This window comes from Lepidothrix coronata, unplaced genomic scaffold, assembly GCF_001604755.1.
Source record: "Lepidothrix coronata isolate B3197 unplaced genomic scaffold, Lepidothrix_coronata-1.0 Scaffold6, whole genome shotgun sequence".
Taxonomy (NCBI): Eukaryota; Metazoa; Chordata; class Aves; order Passeriformes; family Pipridae; genus Lepidothrix; species Lepidothrix coronata.
In genome coordinates, this window is record NW_016690186.1 from 8,170,913 (window position 1) to 8,189,553 (window position 18,641).

Below are 18,641 nucleotides of genomic sequence, written 5' to 3' on the forward strand. Positions count from 1 at the left end.
CAATTTAAGAGGGCTATTTAAAGCAAAAGGTAAAGTTTTATTACTTAGTGCATTTTTCAAGCATCCAACTTCAAAAGTTGCAAGAGTATATGTAACTTTGTGCTTTCTTTGTTAGGGCTCTTGAAAGGATATTATTTAAAGAATAAGGTGAGAAATAAGGGAGGCTGTGCAACTCTGAAAGCTAGGCATGTACGTGTCTGTGTATTTGTGCCTAGATTTTGTGCTCAAAGAGCAAGTGAAGGAGATACCAGAAACAGAGCTCTAGAATCTGTCAGGTTCATCAGTTACCTTTAGGGAGGCAGCAGTGACCTGGCTAAGTCATGTAATCTAAACATATGTGCTGAAGTTAAATATGTCCTGCCCTCTTTCTGACCCTTTGAGAGGTTAGGTAAGGTGGTGTAGAAGGCATACTCAGTGAAAGAAGAATAGTATTTCTTGGTTTCCTGGAACTGTGCCTGTGCAGTGTGACAAACAGTCCTCCTTTCAGATAAAAGGTGCGGGATAGAGAAAGAGTGTGACAAAAGGAAGGGAGATTCAAGACAAAGACTGAAGAAGAGGAAAGGGAGAAGAAAGGTTAAGTTTCGAATGGTACTATCAATGCTCACATGGAAGTTTGCACTTCAAGTGAAAGAACAGCAATAGTTGCATAGAGAAGTTGTTATATCAGGAGCTCCAGGAGGCTGGTGGTACTTTGTACATCTGTAACAAATGTATGTATGTTACACAGTACCACTATAGTTCTTTCATTAAGTTGTTTGTTGTGTTTTTTTCCTAACACCTCCCTGCCAAAAATGCTAAACAAATAAATAAACCAAAAACCTACAACAGACCAAACGAAAATAAAACCAAGCCAACAACATCCCCACCCCCTGTGGGGTACTTATTTCCCATATACCATATTCTTAAATGTGTGAGAAGATACCTGGAAAAATGCAGGAGGCTTTTCATTTTTGAAGCAGTTTGCAGAATGTGGGTTATGAATCTTACATATGCACTTTATCTTTGTTTCCAGGATGTGTTACAATTCTGATCTGATTTGCCATGAGGCCTATGTTGGTTCCTGTCCTCCCCTTCCCCCCCAGTCAGAGGGAATAGCTATGTAGTTCTTGTTGGAAGGACATTCAGGTGTCTTTTGGTCTTGCTGTTTAGGCTGGTGCAGATGTGAATGTGCTGAATGACATGGGGGACACTCCACTCCATCGGGCAGCTTTCACAGGACGCAAGGTAAAGTATGTTGGCTTTTTTAAGCCTCAGTTGTAGAATTATTAAGAAAGTGCTAGCAATAAGATCACTTCTAGAAGATGTTTTTACAGTGTGTAAAAATGACTTATTGTCTGTTTTGGTACAGTGTGTTCAGAAGGACTAGGCACATTGCCTAGCTTGTATAACTCTGTCCAAAAAAAAAACAAACACACAGAGAGAAATCACATTGTTTTAATCTTAGTGGCTTCTAGAGGGGAAAAAAACCCTGTTAGTTAGGACACACAGGCCCATTTGGGATCTGGAAGTGCTGTTTCTTCACAGATAACTAGAACTAAAGAGCTTTTTATAGGCCTGTGTAATGTGAGACTAGTTTGATTTGTTCCCCACGTGCCACCATCATTCCAAAACTAGTACTACCGCTATGGATAGCCTCTTAGGCCTTCTGAAGGAGTGACTACTTACTGTGCTATGAAAAGAGTCAATTGCACGATTTTTATCTGTCAAATTTAGCATTTGCACCAGGTACGCCAGCTTTTCAGAGTGAATCTGTTCAGCTGTAACTCCTGTTAGTTCCTTCAGCCTGACTGATGCGAGAGAGAAGATTGCAGTCAGCCTCACTCTTTAATCTCTCTAAAACATCCCTCCCTGTTTTCATAAAAAATCAGCAGTGGTGAGAAACTGTTAGTTACACAGCTCATCTTACAGGATGTCAGTAGCTGGAAAGCCCGATTGGGGCCTTACTGTTACAGAGACAGATAAGGAGTGTTTTTCAAATTGTTTTTCAGGAGGTGGTGATGTTACTCTTGCAGCATAATGCTGATACTTCCATTGTTAATGGGAGTGGAGAGACTGCAAAAGAAGTTACTCATGATAAAGACATAAGGAATATGTTGGAAGGTAACTTTAATAGGTCATGGCCTGTTTTGTTTGTTTTTTTCAACATATGTACACTCTGAAAGCTGATCCTTCTACTTCAAGTTACAGAATCTCAGTTGAATTTTCTCTTTAAATTTTGTCATTAGAAAGAAAAATGTCAGTTTTTGGTTCTCATCTGCGGTACTGACAGGTGGGGTTTTTTTGTGACTTGGAGAGTTAAATGTCATGAATGCCAATAGCATTATTCTAGTAACTATTTCAGTCCTGCTGGGTTAGTCCTTGCTACAGCTCTGAATAGTATATGGTAGTCAAAGTCTTGGCTCACTGGAAGAGGAAAAGCTCAAGTCAAGAATATTAAGTGACTTTATGTCAACTGAATCATTAAAGGAAAAAAATGCTGAACAGTTTGCAAAGGTGCCTCATTTTCGAATCAAGTTCAGGACTTGCTATTGCAGTCATACATGTTAAGTAAAAAGGGGAAAAAGAAAAGTAAAACCTCTTCCCCTCATTTTCCTGCATTACCTCACAGGGATCAAAAGTGAGGCAGATGGTGCCTAAGTTCATTGCTTATAGTTTTGGAGAGTTCTAAGAACTGTGTTGCTTCCTGGTAGTATTATGTGACAATCATAAATACAGCTGAAGCTCTGTGTCCGCTAACATAGACTGTACATGTGAAGTGATCTCACTTCTAATTCTGCATGCAAATGCACAGATAACAGTCCTTTCAGCTGTTCATCTGCTGAATTTTTAGAGAAGAATAAAATTCTTGTAGTGTGATAGGAAGAGTAGAAGAGAAGCCGAAAAGAGCACAGGGAAGATCTAATAAGGGTGTCACAGAGTCCCCGTTTTCTCTCCCACAGGGAATGGGGTTGGTTATAAGTGTTGAAAAAATTATAATATGTATGTTTCTATAAACTCACACATTTTGTCAAATTTTACGTGCTTTGAACATATTTTTGCTCTGACACAGAGTTTTCTGAATAAATATTCTATTTATACCTGTTCCAAATGAATAACACTGGAAGTCTTTTTTTTCTCTAGGCCTGTTTTGATATAGTTTTTCAATGCTTTATTTCATGTGTACTTGCTACTTTATTGACTGACCTTAATTTTTTTTTTTTTAAATAGCAGTGGAAAGGACACAAGAAAGGAAACTGGAAGAACTCCTCTTAGGAGCAGCAAGAGAGGGGGAAGTGGGGAAACTGACTGCCTTGGTAAGAATTCAAGTGCTTGTAATACTTTTGTGTCAAGTGGTTCGAGCCATAATGCTAATGTAACAAAATATGACATTGTACCTTGCATTGCAAAGTGCCCTGACTTCAGAATATCAGTGCTGTGCACCAGGTTATGTAAGGTGCTGAACCCTGAAGGGTTTTCCAGCCTCCCTGTTAGAGATTGCAAAACAATGGTTTTCAGCTTCTTCTGTGTTTTTAAATTCTTTTCAGATAGGTGTAAATAGCAGTGTAATGGTTCTAGGTCTGCTGACGTGAGCTTATTATGTTATTGTGGATGCCTTAATGTCATGGGTGAGTAGGTTTTCATCACGGTATGGTCTTAAATCTTGAAAGTAAGTTTTTTGTCATTAGCATCCATTGCAGCTGAAGTCTGTAATTTTCAATGGACAGTTGTCTGCACAACACAATTTCATGCTGAGCAGAAATTGAAAACTGTATATGTGTGCCGATTCACACCCATAGAAATTCCAACTGACCAATACAGTGGCATGGTAAGACTATTGGAGGAGCAGATCACAGAAGAATTGAGACTGGAGGGTTCCTCTGGAGATAAACTAGTCCAGTTCCTGTTTGCAGAGCAGAATGAACTAGAGTAGGTTGCACGGGACTGTATCCAGTTGGGTTTTGAAGCCAGTTTTGAAGTTGGGTCCCAGTGCTTGAACTCAAGCTTTTCAGAGCCCTGAAGAGTGTCCCTGGAGGTAAGACATGCAGTATGTAACATTTTCTAGTTAGTTGACACCTTTAGTAATACCTTTTATTTAAGGCATCAAAGCAGTCTAAATACTTCTACTTACTTCTAATGGAAAATTTACAAATGTGAAATTTGTATATTGAGAAATTTGACGTTCTTTCCTTTCCTGCCTAGAAGCCAGAATGAGCTTCAAAATTTGTTATTTCCTTCCTCTAAATTTATTTATTCTTATGTGAAGAACTCGTCTTTCTAACTCCTTCTTACATGGAAACTGTTTCTAAATATTTGGTCATTTTTGTAATTCTTATTTGTACTTTTTTGTACATCTCTTCGAAATGGAGAGAGAACCAGAGCTGTACACAGTAACTAAGATGTGGAAGAATAGTCCATTAGTACACTGGCACAATTGTATTAATTATAATTAATAAGCTGACATAATAGATCTATTCTTGATTCTGGTAATTTTAACACTTGTTGCATGTCTTCTTACCTTAAGCTGATGTGAAAAATCAATCAGAAAAAGGTGACTCCTCATAGAACTCTGTTACCGAAGAACTCTGCTTTCTCTATATGGCATGTAACTATGCATGTAACTGTTCCTGCCAATGTTTTAGTTTCTAAGGAATTTTTTTTAGACATATATGTAGTATCTTTGAGCGCTGTATATGTGACATGTGATACATTGATCTCTAAGTTTTCGAAATATTTACACGTTTTTGACCCCAAGACAGTTTTTAAGTCAAGTCTTAAGAGGTGTTCCTTGGAATCCTTTGGTGTGAGTACTTGGACTTGTGGCCTGTGGCCATTGAATTACAATTTTCAAACTCCTGATGACTCTTGAGAAGTCCCAAGAACTTTCTCCATTTCCAGCTCTCTGGTGTAAACCTCTTTGACTTTCCTACCCCTAGGTTAATACCTCTGCAGAGAATTTGTGTAGCTCTTCAGAACTGCCCTATATCTTGAGAATTGCTCATACTTTGCCCACTGATTGTTCAGGCCTTTCTGCTCCTACTGTATGTTTTTTTTTTATTAGCAGACTGTTATGCTTATGGAACTTTAGCTACTTACATGTACTTTATTGTGAGACCTAACACCAGAATGTGTTATTTACTTCACTGCCTTTGGAACAGAGTGCCACTTGCTTGAAAGATACCCTTTTGTTATTAATTCTCTTTTATCTTGAGTATCTTTACAAAAAAAGGCTGTACTGCATATTGTAACACAGTTGTCTGGAACAGATACTTTAATGGTGCAGTTTCTCTAAACCTTCTGACTGGACTTCAGACCCTTTTTTCTCCTTTACCTGCATAAGCTTAACTTTATAACTGCTTTCTATTGAAGTTTCTTGAAGTCAAGTGGAAGTGGTGCCTTTTGTGCTTCTCTTTTGTCAAGATTCTCGCTAGATCACAATCTGTTTTGCTACCAGGAGCTAGATCTTCAGCAACTAACCCAGGCTTTTTAGTCTACTTGAGGCAAAACCAGTGTGTTCTTCCTCTGAGTTTTCAAAAATGTACTGTGCATTTCCTGAGGTGATTGGAGAGATTTTTATCTCAATGAGCTGATGCATCAAACTTTCTTCCAAATAATGCTTCGTAATATGGTGTAAGGTGTTGAAAGCACAGGCATGCAGCTTAAGAGGTATGGAGGGAAGAAGTCAAGAGACAGAGGTAAGGTAGATGTAAAACAACTGGTTGGAGATAGCTAAAACTTAGGAATCCTCAGGAATGCAAGTATTTGACCACAGTATTAATGAGGCTATACTTTCACAAGCTCCCACTTTTTGACTTTTGTTCTCTTATCAGTTGATCTGTAAATAACATCTGTAGCAGTTTATCCTTTACAGGACTATTTCTGAAGCATGTTCTAGGTGGTTGCTGTTGATGTTAACTTAAATTGTTGCCATGGGAATTCTGTTATTATGGAGTAATTTCTCAAGGGCTAATGAGAATGCTTCAACTGAGTTTCTCTAAAAGTGTTGTCATGCACTTGTGACTCTGGTCTCCTAAGGCTGCATATCAGTAACTTAGCCTTTCTGTTAAGGCAATCCCATTTGGCTCATGAGCCTAACTGTATGGCTGATATTGCATGAAATAATTTGGGTTGGAAGGGACTCTAAAGATGATCTAGTCCAACGCCCGTGTACACATCCAACAGCCACATAATTTGAGTAGAAGTGTAGTGGTATTTTCTGGTAGTTAGTAGTGTCACGCTTAATGACCCTTCTCTTTAACGGGATCAATTTCTCAAAACATTTATCTTGTGTGCAAGTTAAACCCGGATGATTTTTTTTTTCTCAGTTAGTAGTTGCTCTAGTCTTAATAGTTAGACTTCAGAATGCAGCAAAGCTGCAGTCTGTGTGACAGACTGCCTATCCTAGGAGCCTCTAAATGACCTAGGCTGTCTGTGTCACTGGCACAGTGAAGGTCTGCCACACTTCAGTAAAAGTTTTTACTCTCTGAAACAGGGTGGCCACACCATTTTTTTCTGGATTTAGCACTGGCCTGTGCTAATTTCACACTGTGCCTGGGAGCCTTTTATGGAGAACAGTAGATTTTTGACAGTAGAATCATACAGGGCCATTTTAGCAATATAAATGACTGAACTTCAATGCTGGGCAACTTTCCCTGGCACTGTGCAACTGAGCAGGATAAATGTGTCCATGCTGTGCAGTAGAAGGGGAACAGCAAGCAAAAAAAGTGAAGTTCCCTTGCTTTAGCTAAACATCTTGTGTGATTGTTGTAGTCCTTGCCCTTGTCTAACACTTGCTACGTGCCCTCTTTGTTGCCAGATCTACACTGAAGTATCCTATTTAGGAACCTCTAACTTTCATAAGAGAGATCATGGCATCTGGAAAGGGAGGAAAACTGATAAGTAAGCAGAACTTTTTTTCTTTCCAGTTGAATAAGCCCAAACCACCTGATATCAACTGTACAGATCAGATGGGGAACACACCATTGCATTGTGCAGCGTACCGTGCTCATAAGCATTGTGCATTGAAACTTCTAAAAAATGGAGCAGACCCTAAAATAAGAAATAAAAATGGTGAGTACCAAAGGAAAAGTACATTGAACGTCAAATGGAGACAAATTCAGCTGCTTCTATAAGCTATGTTACCATGCAGTGCTCAGGGAAAAATCTTATGATGCTTTACAAGCTTTGTATCACTAATAAAGGAAGCTCAAAACTGACTAAATTGCACAAGACTGAACAACTGTAGCAAAATACTTATATAATATGTTTTTATTTTTCAAACATAACCATTTCTAGAAACTTTACCTACTGTCTGAACAGTGAAATGTGCCTGGCTTTTGTTTTCTTGATGCTAAACACTGAACACAAATAACAAAAAAATAAGATTGAAGATCTGGCTCCTCAGAAGAAGTCTTCTATTGAAACCAAACAGAGGAAGACTTTATGCAGATGTTATGCAAACTGTGTACTTGTCCTCTGGTTAAAGATGCCTCTGTCTTGGTGTTTGTGAATGTTCTAAACTGTTTTGTATAGCTGGGAAGCTAAAAACAAACTTACACCAGTAAGGGCAAAGGGCTGTCTGTAATTGGTAGAACTCTGATGGACAGTTCAGTGCATTAAAGATCAAAACCTTTATAGTCTTCTGCCCCTGAGGAGTTTATGTTCCCCAGTTCCAAGTAAATGTAGATGCTTGTGGGACCAAACTTTAGTGGGTAAACAGTGTCAGATTATTTTGAAGTTAAGTACATCTAAGTTTATTTGCATCAAATTCTCATGCTTTGTCTTGGTTGCTAAACAGATCAGACACCCCTTGATCTAGCCCAAGGTGCAGAAATGAAACTGATACTGTCAGGTAAAACCGGAAAGGTAGGAACTTTTGTATGAATTTAAAATGCCTAGGCTGTCTAGTGGAAGCTATTCCTACATGAGCTTTAATTTCTGTGCAGGTTATCAACAAACCCCTGAGACGATATGAAGGTCTCCTATGGAAGGTGTGTCTTACTTCCTTTTCTAAAATAGCTTATAAGATCTCAAAGTATGTCAGTATGTCCTTTTTCTGTACTTTAATGATAATTGCTGAATGAGGGAATTTTTCAATAATAAATTTTCTAAATGACTTAATTTAGTCTAGTGTATGTACAGATAGACTGGCTGGGTGGGGAGTCACTAGTTTCATGGTACCCTGATCTTATTCTCAGTCCCTAAAATCTCTTTTTATTTCTTGGTATATTTTGTGGAAAAGCTTCACTGTGGTAAGGTTTTGTTCCTTATCTGTGTGGTGGGCAAAATGTTTTTTGTTTTTTCTCTCCTTAATAGATTACTTTGATAATCTATGACTAATATAATATCTTTAAGAATCTGTGACTAATATTTTGCCACAAATTCACCATCTTCTGAAAATTTTAAAACATAGTGGGAAGATGTCAGAGAGTTTAATGCTTGTTTTGCTGTGTTGCTCAAGTGAATCTATTTTCCCTTTTTAAAAAAAGAGTCTATAGAAATGCTTAATTCTATGTTCCTCAATGAAATTTTTAAAGTTTTCTTCAGTGTAAGTTTTCCTACATATGCAGTCATGATTGTAATATAAGGAACAAGAACTATGTACCAAAGCTTATGAAAGATAAAATGTTGTCACTGGATATCTCAATATCATTTGTTTCTCATTTGATTTCATAAAATAGAATTTTGTGGTGATCAACACCTCCTGTAATATTAAAAAATGCAGCATTTTAGTATTTCAGTTCATCCTGAATAGCAGACTCAGCAAAACTTTTGTCTTTAGGTGGTTCCAAAAAGGAGAGTAGCGCTGTAATTGTACAGTATTCTCAGGTTACTGTGATCGCCAAGATACACAGATCCTAAAACGTTTTCATAATCACTGTCAGTTTTATGTGTTAAGGAAACTTCCCAGTTTGACAGTTTAGGAGGTGCTCTGTCAGCCACGCTTCCACCACCAGAGATTTTCATTGCTGGGACCGAAGCCCAGTGGGTGGCTCCAGTGAGTCGATGGGTGCCCTGCTTGACTCCCTAAACCTACCACACTCACACAGTCAGACAAGGTTTCCTTACCAGCTCAGCCCTAGGTTTTCCCTAACAGAGTCTCAGACATGTACATCCTTTAAAATAATTTAGTCATGGTGCAAGAACAAAATAGCAGCTCAAACTGCTGTCTCCGAGGAGGAACCCAGAAAAAAGGAACCCCATGGCTTTTATATCCCTTCAGTCTAGTAGGAAAGTCTGGGGTCTTCCTTCTGAGCTGCTGAGTCTTTGGCTCCTGGCACCACAGGTCACTGTGCCCTTTGCTAACCAAAGGCTTATCACCAGTTTATGGCCTCTTGCCTTGAGCTCCTGCCACCCAGAGCCCAACATGCAGCTCTTACTGCAGCTGCACACTGAGCTGCCTGTTAACAGAATACTAAATGTATTCTGTTAACCTTACCTGACCCTTTTCTTTTTTTTCTTCTTTTTCTTTAAATTCTTTTCTTAGAGCTCACGATTCTTTGGGTGGAAACTCTACTGGATAGTTCTAGAACATGGAGTCCTTTCCTGGTATCAGAGACAGTAAGTTCTGTGTTTAAATTTCTGAAAAGCGATTGAAATAATTCTTATCCTCACTTTATTAAATCTCTTCTTCTCTCAAAGAGCTGATGCAGTGAACAATGATCATCGTCAGGGATGCAAGCATCTAACACAAGCTGTCTGCACGGTAGGAAGTGAAATGCTTTGTAATACTGAGTTGTGTTTTTATGTGATGGTGTTCCGTACCTGGATAACGAAAACTTCAGCTAGATCGGTAACCTGATCTTTGTTATAAAATAGGGAAAAGGCTTGTGCTGTTGAAAGAAACGCTTGTTCTTGTCGAGCAAAGTATTCTTATATGTAAAGTGGCCATAGAGCTCCTTCATTACTTTTCTAAAGTCCTGAAGATTTAAGCAAACTTAAGATATCCTGAAACCTTGGTTCCTCAGTTGTGCAAAGCAACTGTTTGGAGCATGTGATACAGAATAGCAAAGCTCCAGTTCCTCCTTAGCTGTTATTGGCTACTTGTGACTGATTGTGTAACTGAGGCTGATCTCAGTTGAACTGATCAATTCTGAAGGCGACTTTTGGAAAACTTCCCTACATTCCATTATGCTTGTGGGAACCCAATTCACCCATTTTGGAATGGGTGAATAGAGGAAAAACAGGCCAAGTGTTGTTTATAATACACAGGAAGATGAAGTGTTTAAGGAAAATGCATTTAGAATCATTTCAGTATTTTTATAACTAACCTGTCCTAGTTTGGCACCACAAGTTCTGTTAAACTGCACTTATATATACACTCATATTATATGAAAAGTGACTCTTGCTTTTCATTATGTACAAATTCCTCAAAGATCCTGGTGATCTTGCACCATTGCTGAGATTTTATCTGAATCAACTGGCGCAAATAAATGCAAACATATTATTTAGATATAAAGAACCTCTATATTCTTGTTTGTGATGTAATGGCACACTTTGAAAAACTTCTGACCAAGATATTTGTAAACTATAATTATTTGTATCAAGACTAAGGCAAAAACTTCTGAGTTAAGACTAATTTTCTACTTTGCTTACTCTTCAGGTTTTTTCTGACTCATTATACTAATTTTGTGTTTTCTCCACATCGCTTTAGGTAAAATCTACAGACAGTTGCTTCTTTTCTGTCAGATGTTTTGATGACACTGTTCATCGTTTCAAGATTCCTAAAAATAACCTTCCTTCTCAAACTAGAGAGGTAATAATGACTCTTTATCAAAGGCATTAAAATATAATAACTTCTGTAATTAATAATTTGCATACTGCTTGCTATGGATGCATTATTAGCAGTGTGTTTCATATCTTTAACATCAGGACTTCATAACATAAGTGAAGATATTGAATCATATAGCATGATTATAGACTAAACAGCAAAAAATGGACAGATTGTAATTCTCTTCTTTAAAATTAATGCTACCTCGTTTTCCAGCTCTTGTTTATTAATTCTGATTTTTCCTTTTCAGAGTTGGCTGGAAGCAATAGAAGACCACTCTGCATATAGCACTCATTACTGCACACAAGAACAATTGAGTAGTGATGATGAAGATGATGCAATATCTGTTACAGACCTACAGGATACTCTGAAAGTATGTCCTGAGTACTTATTTGGCTCATGTATCTAGGTAGTCAGTATTTGTTTGTGTTGAAATACTTTAGTGTACTTTTGGCTAAAGGTGATGATTTTTCCCACAGATGCATAAATGCTGCTTGCATTTGCATTGCTTATTGTCATGTTTTCCTGTTCATACTGTGTGAATAAAATGGCATGTTTATCATAGCTACAGGGCTGTGTTTTTCAGTTTTGGTAGAATTACTGCAAGATAGAAAGCTGCTTTAGACTTTCAGCCAGGAGAGGGAGCCTTGAATACTGTAGTTAGTGACCCCAAGACTGAAGGATAAAAAAATTCACCTTCAGTGAGCTCTGCCTCTATAAAACAGGCAACAAAGTGTCTTAGAAATGATTCTTTATCACCTCAGATCACGTTAGATGCATTGTACAGTGACTGTTCATACCTGCAATGGAAATGACTAGTCTTTGGTAATTCTAGCATTCAGCCTGCGATTCTTGCTTTTTGCTATATATACACTTCTGAAACCTCTTATTTTAAGGGAAAGTTCACACTGCAATACAAAAACCTTCACGTGACCAAACTCCCAAGTGGCTTGTACCATACCTTTTGGTACAAGAACTCTTAAGTAGCTCATGGCAGAGCAGAGGTGGGAGGATAGCTGGGGCTGGCAGTTCCCAGCAAGTGACAGAAGAAGGTGGTATTATGTAACAGATAACTGTGAACTGTGCACTCAAAGCCCAAAACACCAAGCGCATCCTGGGCTGCCACAAAAGGAGCGTGGCCAGCAGGTCAGGCAAGATGATTCACCCCCTCTACCCTGCCCTCATGAGGCCCCACCTGGAGTGCTGTGCCCAGGTCTGGGATCCTCAGCACAAGACAAACGTGAACCTATTAGAGCAGGTACAGAAGAGGGCCACAAAGATGATTACAGGGAATGAGCACCTCTCCTATGAAGACAGGCTGAGAGCTGGAGAAGCAAAGGCTCCAGGGAGACCTAATTGTGGCCCTCCAATTCTTTGATGGGGCTTATAAAAAAGAATAAAAGGAAAGTGATGTTTTACATGGGCAGATAGTGATAGGACAAGTGGGAACGCTTTTAAACCAAAGGAGGAGAGATTTTGTGTAGATGTCAGGAAGAAATTCTTTACTGTGAGGGTGGTGAGGCACTGGGACTGGTTGCCCGGAGGAGCTGTGGATGCCCCATCCCTGGAAGTGTTCAAGGCCAGGTTGGATGGGGCTTTGAGCAACCTGGTCTAATGGAAGGTGCCCCTGCCCATGGCAGGGGTGTTGGAGGTAGATGATCTTTAAGGTCCCTTCCAACCTAGATCACTCTATGATTCTATGATAACTGTCTCCAAGTTCAAATGCAGGCTTGAAATATGATCTTAGGGTTGGTTCCTGCCATGTCACTGTACTTGCCATACATCAGTTAACATATGAATTTGCTTATTTTGGCCTTAGGTTTCTCAAAGAACAAGAAAATGCTCTTCCTGGGTTTTTAAACTTTAATAAACAAGATGGGAAAATGGAAAAGTGGTACATAGCTTTGGGGGCTGATTTGCTATGCTAATTTAAATAAAAGCTGGTCAGCGATATAATGTGCATAAATCTTCTCTGTGTCTTTGAAGGTACTTCAAGTAATTTGTTTCAATTTTTTTATATCAGTCTCTGGGCTGGGAATCTTCATTAAGATTTAATGCTCTCCAGATTTAAAAATTTCAAATTAAATTTCTCCAAATTTAAAATAGTTAAGAGAGTAAACTTATGCTTTCCTTAGGACAAGGCACGTCTGAACTAGCTATCCTTGTTGTCTTTCAGAAAGCACAAGCATGCCAACTAAGACTCAGTAAAGAGATTTCAGACTTTCTTGCAATGGTTAAATCCTTGGATGCTACAAAAGGTAAAACTTATTTTTTTAAAATGCAGTTTGTTGCCAGGCAACTGATTTTTTTTTTTTCTGTTAAACGAGACATGCTTTTATTTCACCAAAATTAAATTTTCAGGAGCTTAAAAATATAGGACTGTTTTCCTCATTGAAAAATATACAAATAAAATAACATTATCGGAATTGCTAAGAATTAAGATTTCAGATTTGAAGAAACAAGTAAGGAGTATGCTGATTGGAAGAAATTTTATTAGTGGCTGTAAATCCAGGGGAACTGCCTTTTGCTATAGTGCTTATTGAGTAGCGTTGTAAGAATATAACTCTTTTAAAAGTTCACTTTAAAGGTTTTTTAAAACAAAGTTTGTAGTTGGTAGCTTATTGCAGAGCATAAGTGTCTCCTCACAGGTACAAAGAGCTAGCTTTCTTACTTTTCTTCTCCCTCAAAATATTTGTCTTGTAGTGAGTAGAAATGCAATGAAAGCTGAGGCACGATAAACAGGATGTGAAGTGAAATCATGAAACTATTCAGGAAAGTGGAGTCATGGTATAATGGGATATATTCCACAGACCTTTGCCATGCGTTTTATGCCAGATTTTAAATTCTTGGGCTTCTCAGGCAAAATTATTCTGAAGTGGATAAATTCCCTTTGGTAGATGTAGGAGCAGTTTCTCAGACTCCATATTGCTCACCTGAAGAACAAGTGAGATTCTTTTTTAAAAGAGAAAGCTTTTTTGAAAAAGGAAACATACAACTTGAACAATCAAAACCCGTAGTAAAGCAAAACCAGATACTATCTCATTCCTAGAAACTGCTGGTCTTGGCCAGTAGCAGTAATAAGTTCCTGTTTTCCTTCCAATGAATGTAACTTGATAGGTCAGTGAACTGTTTCTGGGTTCATCTGTAACCTCTGCAGGTCTCAATAAAGACAACTGCTGCAGTTCTCCCAGTTCTCACATTGTTGTGCTATCTTTAAAGTATTGGAATCCTATGGCTCCAGAAGAATGCAAATTTCTGAGTTAGAAGTCCTTCCATGTAGAGCTCCCCCTAAAACCTTTTGAGTAATATAAAAATGGCTGTGTTGGGATGTGATATTTAAAATTCTCTCCATAACTGTTTCAACATGCTGTTCTGAATCCAGTTATCTTTGAGATTTATGCATTTGTATATTACAGATAAAGATGTCTCCTGCTCCTGCACTCACTGTGCTGGTCCTCCTTCTAGAGGTGCTAGCTGTTCTTAATAGCTACTGTAAGACTCAATTTGAGTCAATAGCAAGCTTTGGTATCAAAGACCACAATTAGTGTGTGTATATATACTGTATCTTGTCCTGCAGAAGCAGTATAAGTTGAAAAATAAATTCAGGAACTGTCACTGATGGACCTCTTAATCTTTATTGGTGTGACATCAGCTTGAAGCACCTGTGTTACTAAATGGTGTCAACTGATCCTGATACTTTAATACTCTCTTCCTGAGAGAATGGCTTGCTTGACTTCTGAGGAATTGCTGCACATCACAAAACTTCAAAGAATGCCTCTAATATTAAATAATTTCTACCAGCTGATTGGGTTATCGTGATTTCCTGCTGGTTCTAGACTTGTAGCCCCTTAATGTCATAGAAGTCAGGATGCGAGGTGGCATTGCTCTGCAAGCTGTACTACTTATCCATAAGATGAGTCCATGAAAATAAGATCTTCCCCTTTTATTGTTCATTGTGCTTGTAGTTACAACCCCATTTTTTTTTCAAACCTAAATCTCTAGCTGCCCTGTGGTAAGCTTTTTCTCTTCTATATAATACATGGTAGAAGGCAAAGAAAGCTACAGTTCTCACTTTAACTTATATTAAATTATTGCAGTATCCTTTTTATTTGAATTCTGTCACCTGGCAACTCTGAAGCTTTTAAATCTAGAAAGTGGTTAAAAGGAGATTGTTGCTAGTCCCTTTTCCAGTGTCTTGCTGCCATGGTTTACTGCCTCTGCTTTCTGAGCCATGCTGAAAGGGAAACTTGATCCATTCATGTGCCACTTATGCCAGTACTAGGAAAAGGATGCAAAAGAAAGAAAGTAGGTTCCCTCAATGCTACTTTTGCTTGACCTTATCTCACACAGATCTTGCAGTGCACCAGTCTTCCTGTAAAATGTGAATGTTACATCTGTATTGCTTGGAGGAAAAAATAATTGAAAGAATCATGTAGTTTTCAATGTCCCTCTAATGTTACTAATATTTTTATGCTTTCAGGAATATCTTCTCCCCTCCTGCAGAAAGTTGATGTGGTCTCTGAAGTATCCCAGGAAACATGTGAGGCTCTGGCTGACTGCCTCAACCTATTCATGAAGCAAGAAGGGGTATGTATTGTGCTACGTGGGTCTATAAAGGGTCGAATAGCTTAGTGCAGTTGGCTAGTTCTCTGCTTAGCTGTTACAAAAATAAATACACAAACCCATAAAATTTCATATTGTTGATAAGCTGCCTTTTGCATGCTGCATGTGATGAAAACTCGTGCTTCTAGAGAAAGAGCAGATAAATTTCTCTGCAAAAGGATGTCTTAGTTTTTGGTGTTCAGAAGAGACATAATTTTTGGTCACAGACTACTGCTTGTGATGTTCAAACTGAATGCTTGAATTCAATAAAGCTGTTGCTTTGCTAATTTGAAGGTCAAAATATTGAGAAAATTAATAGTTTTGGTTTGGGGTTTTTTTACTACTAACTGAAGTGTTGAACAACATTGCTTCTGAATTTATTTTTCAGACCATGTGCTTAGTGGGTGTGTGAACACTATCTGTTGAACTTCTGGCTTTCCCAGTGACAAATATCTTATATAGTGTTAAACATAATGTAAACACTTCCATTTGGGAATATGTGTTGAAGTCATTAGTTCCTGGAGTAGGAGAGCTGGTATTTTTGTTCCCCTAGTACCAAGGAGTAAACTTGTCTTTGTGTACTGTGGTAACTCTAATCCCTTGGTTAGGCTCTTGTTGTCATCAGTAAGCTGTGTTTCGAAATGAGGTTTGTGTTGGTGCTGTTAGTCTTCCAGTTATTTAACAGTGAGCTGCAAACACTGGCTCCATTGTTTAGGTTTGGTTTAAGATTTTTTTTCATTCCTTTCCAAGCTCTTTTGTCTCCAGTCACGAGTCTTTTAGACTTAACTTGAGTCAAGTTCTAGCAGAGTGGAACAAGCATTGCTTTTTTTACATTGAGTTTTTTCTTTTAAAAAGTCTGATATTAGAGTTGCCAGCTTCAGTTGCGGATGAGGGGGAAATTGTTACAACAGTGGGTGTACAGTGTTAGTTAGTATTCCTTAATTGTGTTGGCATCTTGCTTCAAGCCAGACTGAAATAGCTTTTCAGAGTATGGCAAAGCATATGGTGAAATTGTAATTTCACCTTACTTGAACTTGAAGAGTCTCAGTAGGTGTAATAGGGGCCTTATTTTAATCTGGAAGCACATAAATTTGGGCAGAGAGGAATAGGCTGAGGTGTGAATTTGATTTTCCACCATAGCTAGTTAAATCACTTGGTCATGACAGGGAGATGATGTGATTCTGGAGAGTTTTGTGTCTTGGTATTTTTAAACTTCAAACTACTGCAATTCCAGAATATAGGAGGCTTTTAAAGATGCCATAAGATCATAAGGGAAATTACAGCTGCAATCTATTTCTAAGACTTGCACCTTTCTGTGAAGTTATGTTCATTGAGCTTTACTGTTCTTAAATCCACAGGATTTGGCTTTATTGTCTGTTATAAGTCAGGGCCCTTTGCTGTTCAGTGTCGATTTCTGGACCATAGTGTTGTTGCCATTGCAAAAGCAATATATATAACCTTGCAACTGTATTGTGCATGTCCCATGAAATCTGGTTATCTCTAGGATGAACGTTTTCTTAAGCTTGGTACCTTTTTATCTTGCCTCTTTAAGGAGAATTTTTTTCTCCTCCAACTTAAATTGTCAGCATACCAGAACCTACTGATTGACTGAGGAGAGGCTGCTAACTTCAGTAAGGATAACCACAGTGACCGTGCTTTCGGCTCTCCAGAGAAAACTTTATTTAGTCAATTGCAGCATAATCGTGCGGTCTGTAGATGAAACTGCTAATGCAGCGCTAAAGAAAAAGGAAGGTTCGGCCGTCTTCCACTTGCGCTAGAAATGGTGCATGAGCGTGATACCCGAAGGCTCCATCTGCCCGCTGCTTCTCCTTCCCCCCGGTGCGGGGCTCGGCGTGCGCGGTGGCGGCTGCGGGAGCGGGGCCGGTTCCTGGCCCGGCGGGCGGGGGCCGCTCGTCCCGGAGGGGCTGCGGGAGGAGGGTCCCCCCGGCCCCGCGCCGCCCGTGCCGGGGAGGGCGTGACCTCCGGGCTCCGCTCGGCGGGAGCGGCTCTGACGCCGCAGAGGGGAGCGGGGGGGTGGGGGAGCTTCCAAAAATAACCCACTGCGGCGGGGCTCCGTGCGGGGCGGCCCCGGCGGGCTCGGGGACCCGCGCACCGTGCGGGGCCGCCCCGGGGAGCCGCGGCGCCCGTGCGCGGTGGGCAGCGCCCTGCCCCGGGGGCGCGGCGGGGGCGGGAGCGCTCGGGCTGTCAGGCCATTTTTAGCCGGGCTGGGAGCCGGGCTGTGGCCGCCCCGCCGTTTCGGGTTGGTTTCCTCCTCCGCCCCTTCCCCACCGCCCGGCGGGACGCGGCGGCAGCGGAGCAGCGCCTCGGCTGCGCAGGGCGGGCGAGACTCCCCCGCCCCGCCCCGCCCCGCCCTGCCCTGCGCCGCGGCGGCCGCGGAGCCCGTGGCGTGGTGGTCGTGGTGGTGGAGGTGGTGGTGCAAGGTGAAGGGGCCGCCTGCTGCGCTGGGCCGGCCCGGCAGGTGCTGCTGCTGCAGCCCGGGCCGGCTTCCCTCGCAGCGCCTGCCTTCTCGAAGTCCGTCCCGCGGTATGTGGCGTGCATGACGGGCTGGGTGCTGTTGTTTTGATGGCTTTGCTCCCGTGTTGACATTGGGGTGAACCCATCAGTGTCAAGCAGTGATAAGCGCAGTACTTTTTGCGAAGCAGTTAAACCGTGTGAGGGGAAAACCGAAGGTAACTTGGTTGCTTTAGTCTGAGTATTTACCGAGGCGCTGGTGCCGGAGCCAGCACAACTTGAAACGTTTTCTGCAGTGACTTTGGGCACAAGGTTAGTAAGTATTGTTTCAAAACAGGACTTCTCTTGGACTATTTCTAGCAAATATCAGAACCTCCGTTCCTAAAGCAGTTTGGTTCTCATATTTTCTATATTCTAAGTTATTTTTATATAGTTGTAGGAGTTTAACTTAAGGTTCTTTGCATGCTATTTTCTCTGCTAGATTTTCTGAGTGAGTTTAAAATTCATCTCTAGTACTTGAGCTACACGTACTGAAGGTGTGTGAAATCGATAGGAAAGGTATAATTTTTTCTGGTTTTTTTTACCTTGTTTCTTCACTAACCAGTGCTAGATAAAGTGTGCTGATGAGTATCTTGACTCTTAAGTTTCACTTTTACCAGCAAGGGTTATATTTAACAGTAAATTAAAGAGCTCATATTGCATGAGTTTATAACAAATAGCAGTTGTAACATGACTTCGTTTGTAGTCTGTTTGTGGCTTTGGATCTTCAGCCTTTGCAAATTTGTCATTCTTTCTAGTTTGTTTTAAAAAGGGATTTTTT

At 40.0% G+C, this 18,641-nt stretch overlaps 1 protein-coding gene across 4 annotated transcripts in view; it reads left to right on the forward strand.

Annotated features, from left to right (window-relative positions):
* Positions 1–18,641, forward strand: part of OSBPL1A (oxysterol binding protein like 1A) — a 76,381-nt gene that overhangs the window by 11,154 nt on the left and 46,586 nt on the right. For 2 of the 4 annotated variants that reach the window (XM_017831567.1, XM_017831573.1), the window contains exons 4-15: positions 1,150–1,224; positions 1,989–2,100; positions 3,208–3,293; positions 6,903–7,047; positions 7,775–7,842; positions 7,923–7,967; positions 9,464–9,537; positions 9,619–9,682; positions 10,631–10,732; positions 10,998–11,120; positions 12,924–13,005; positions 15,228–15,334. In XM_017831567.1, the coding sequence (XP_017687056.1) occupies positions 1,150–1,224; positions 1,989–2,100; positions 3,208–3,293; positions 6,903–7,047; positions 7,775–7,842; positions 7,923–7,967; positions 9,464–9,537; positions 9,619–9,682; positions 10,631–10,732; positions 10,998–11,120; positions 12,924–13,005; positions 15,228–15,334 (1,083 nt within the window). The other 2 variants (XM_017831590.1, XM_017831581.1) reach the window with 2 other exon arrangements.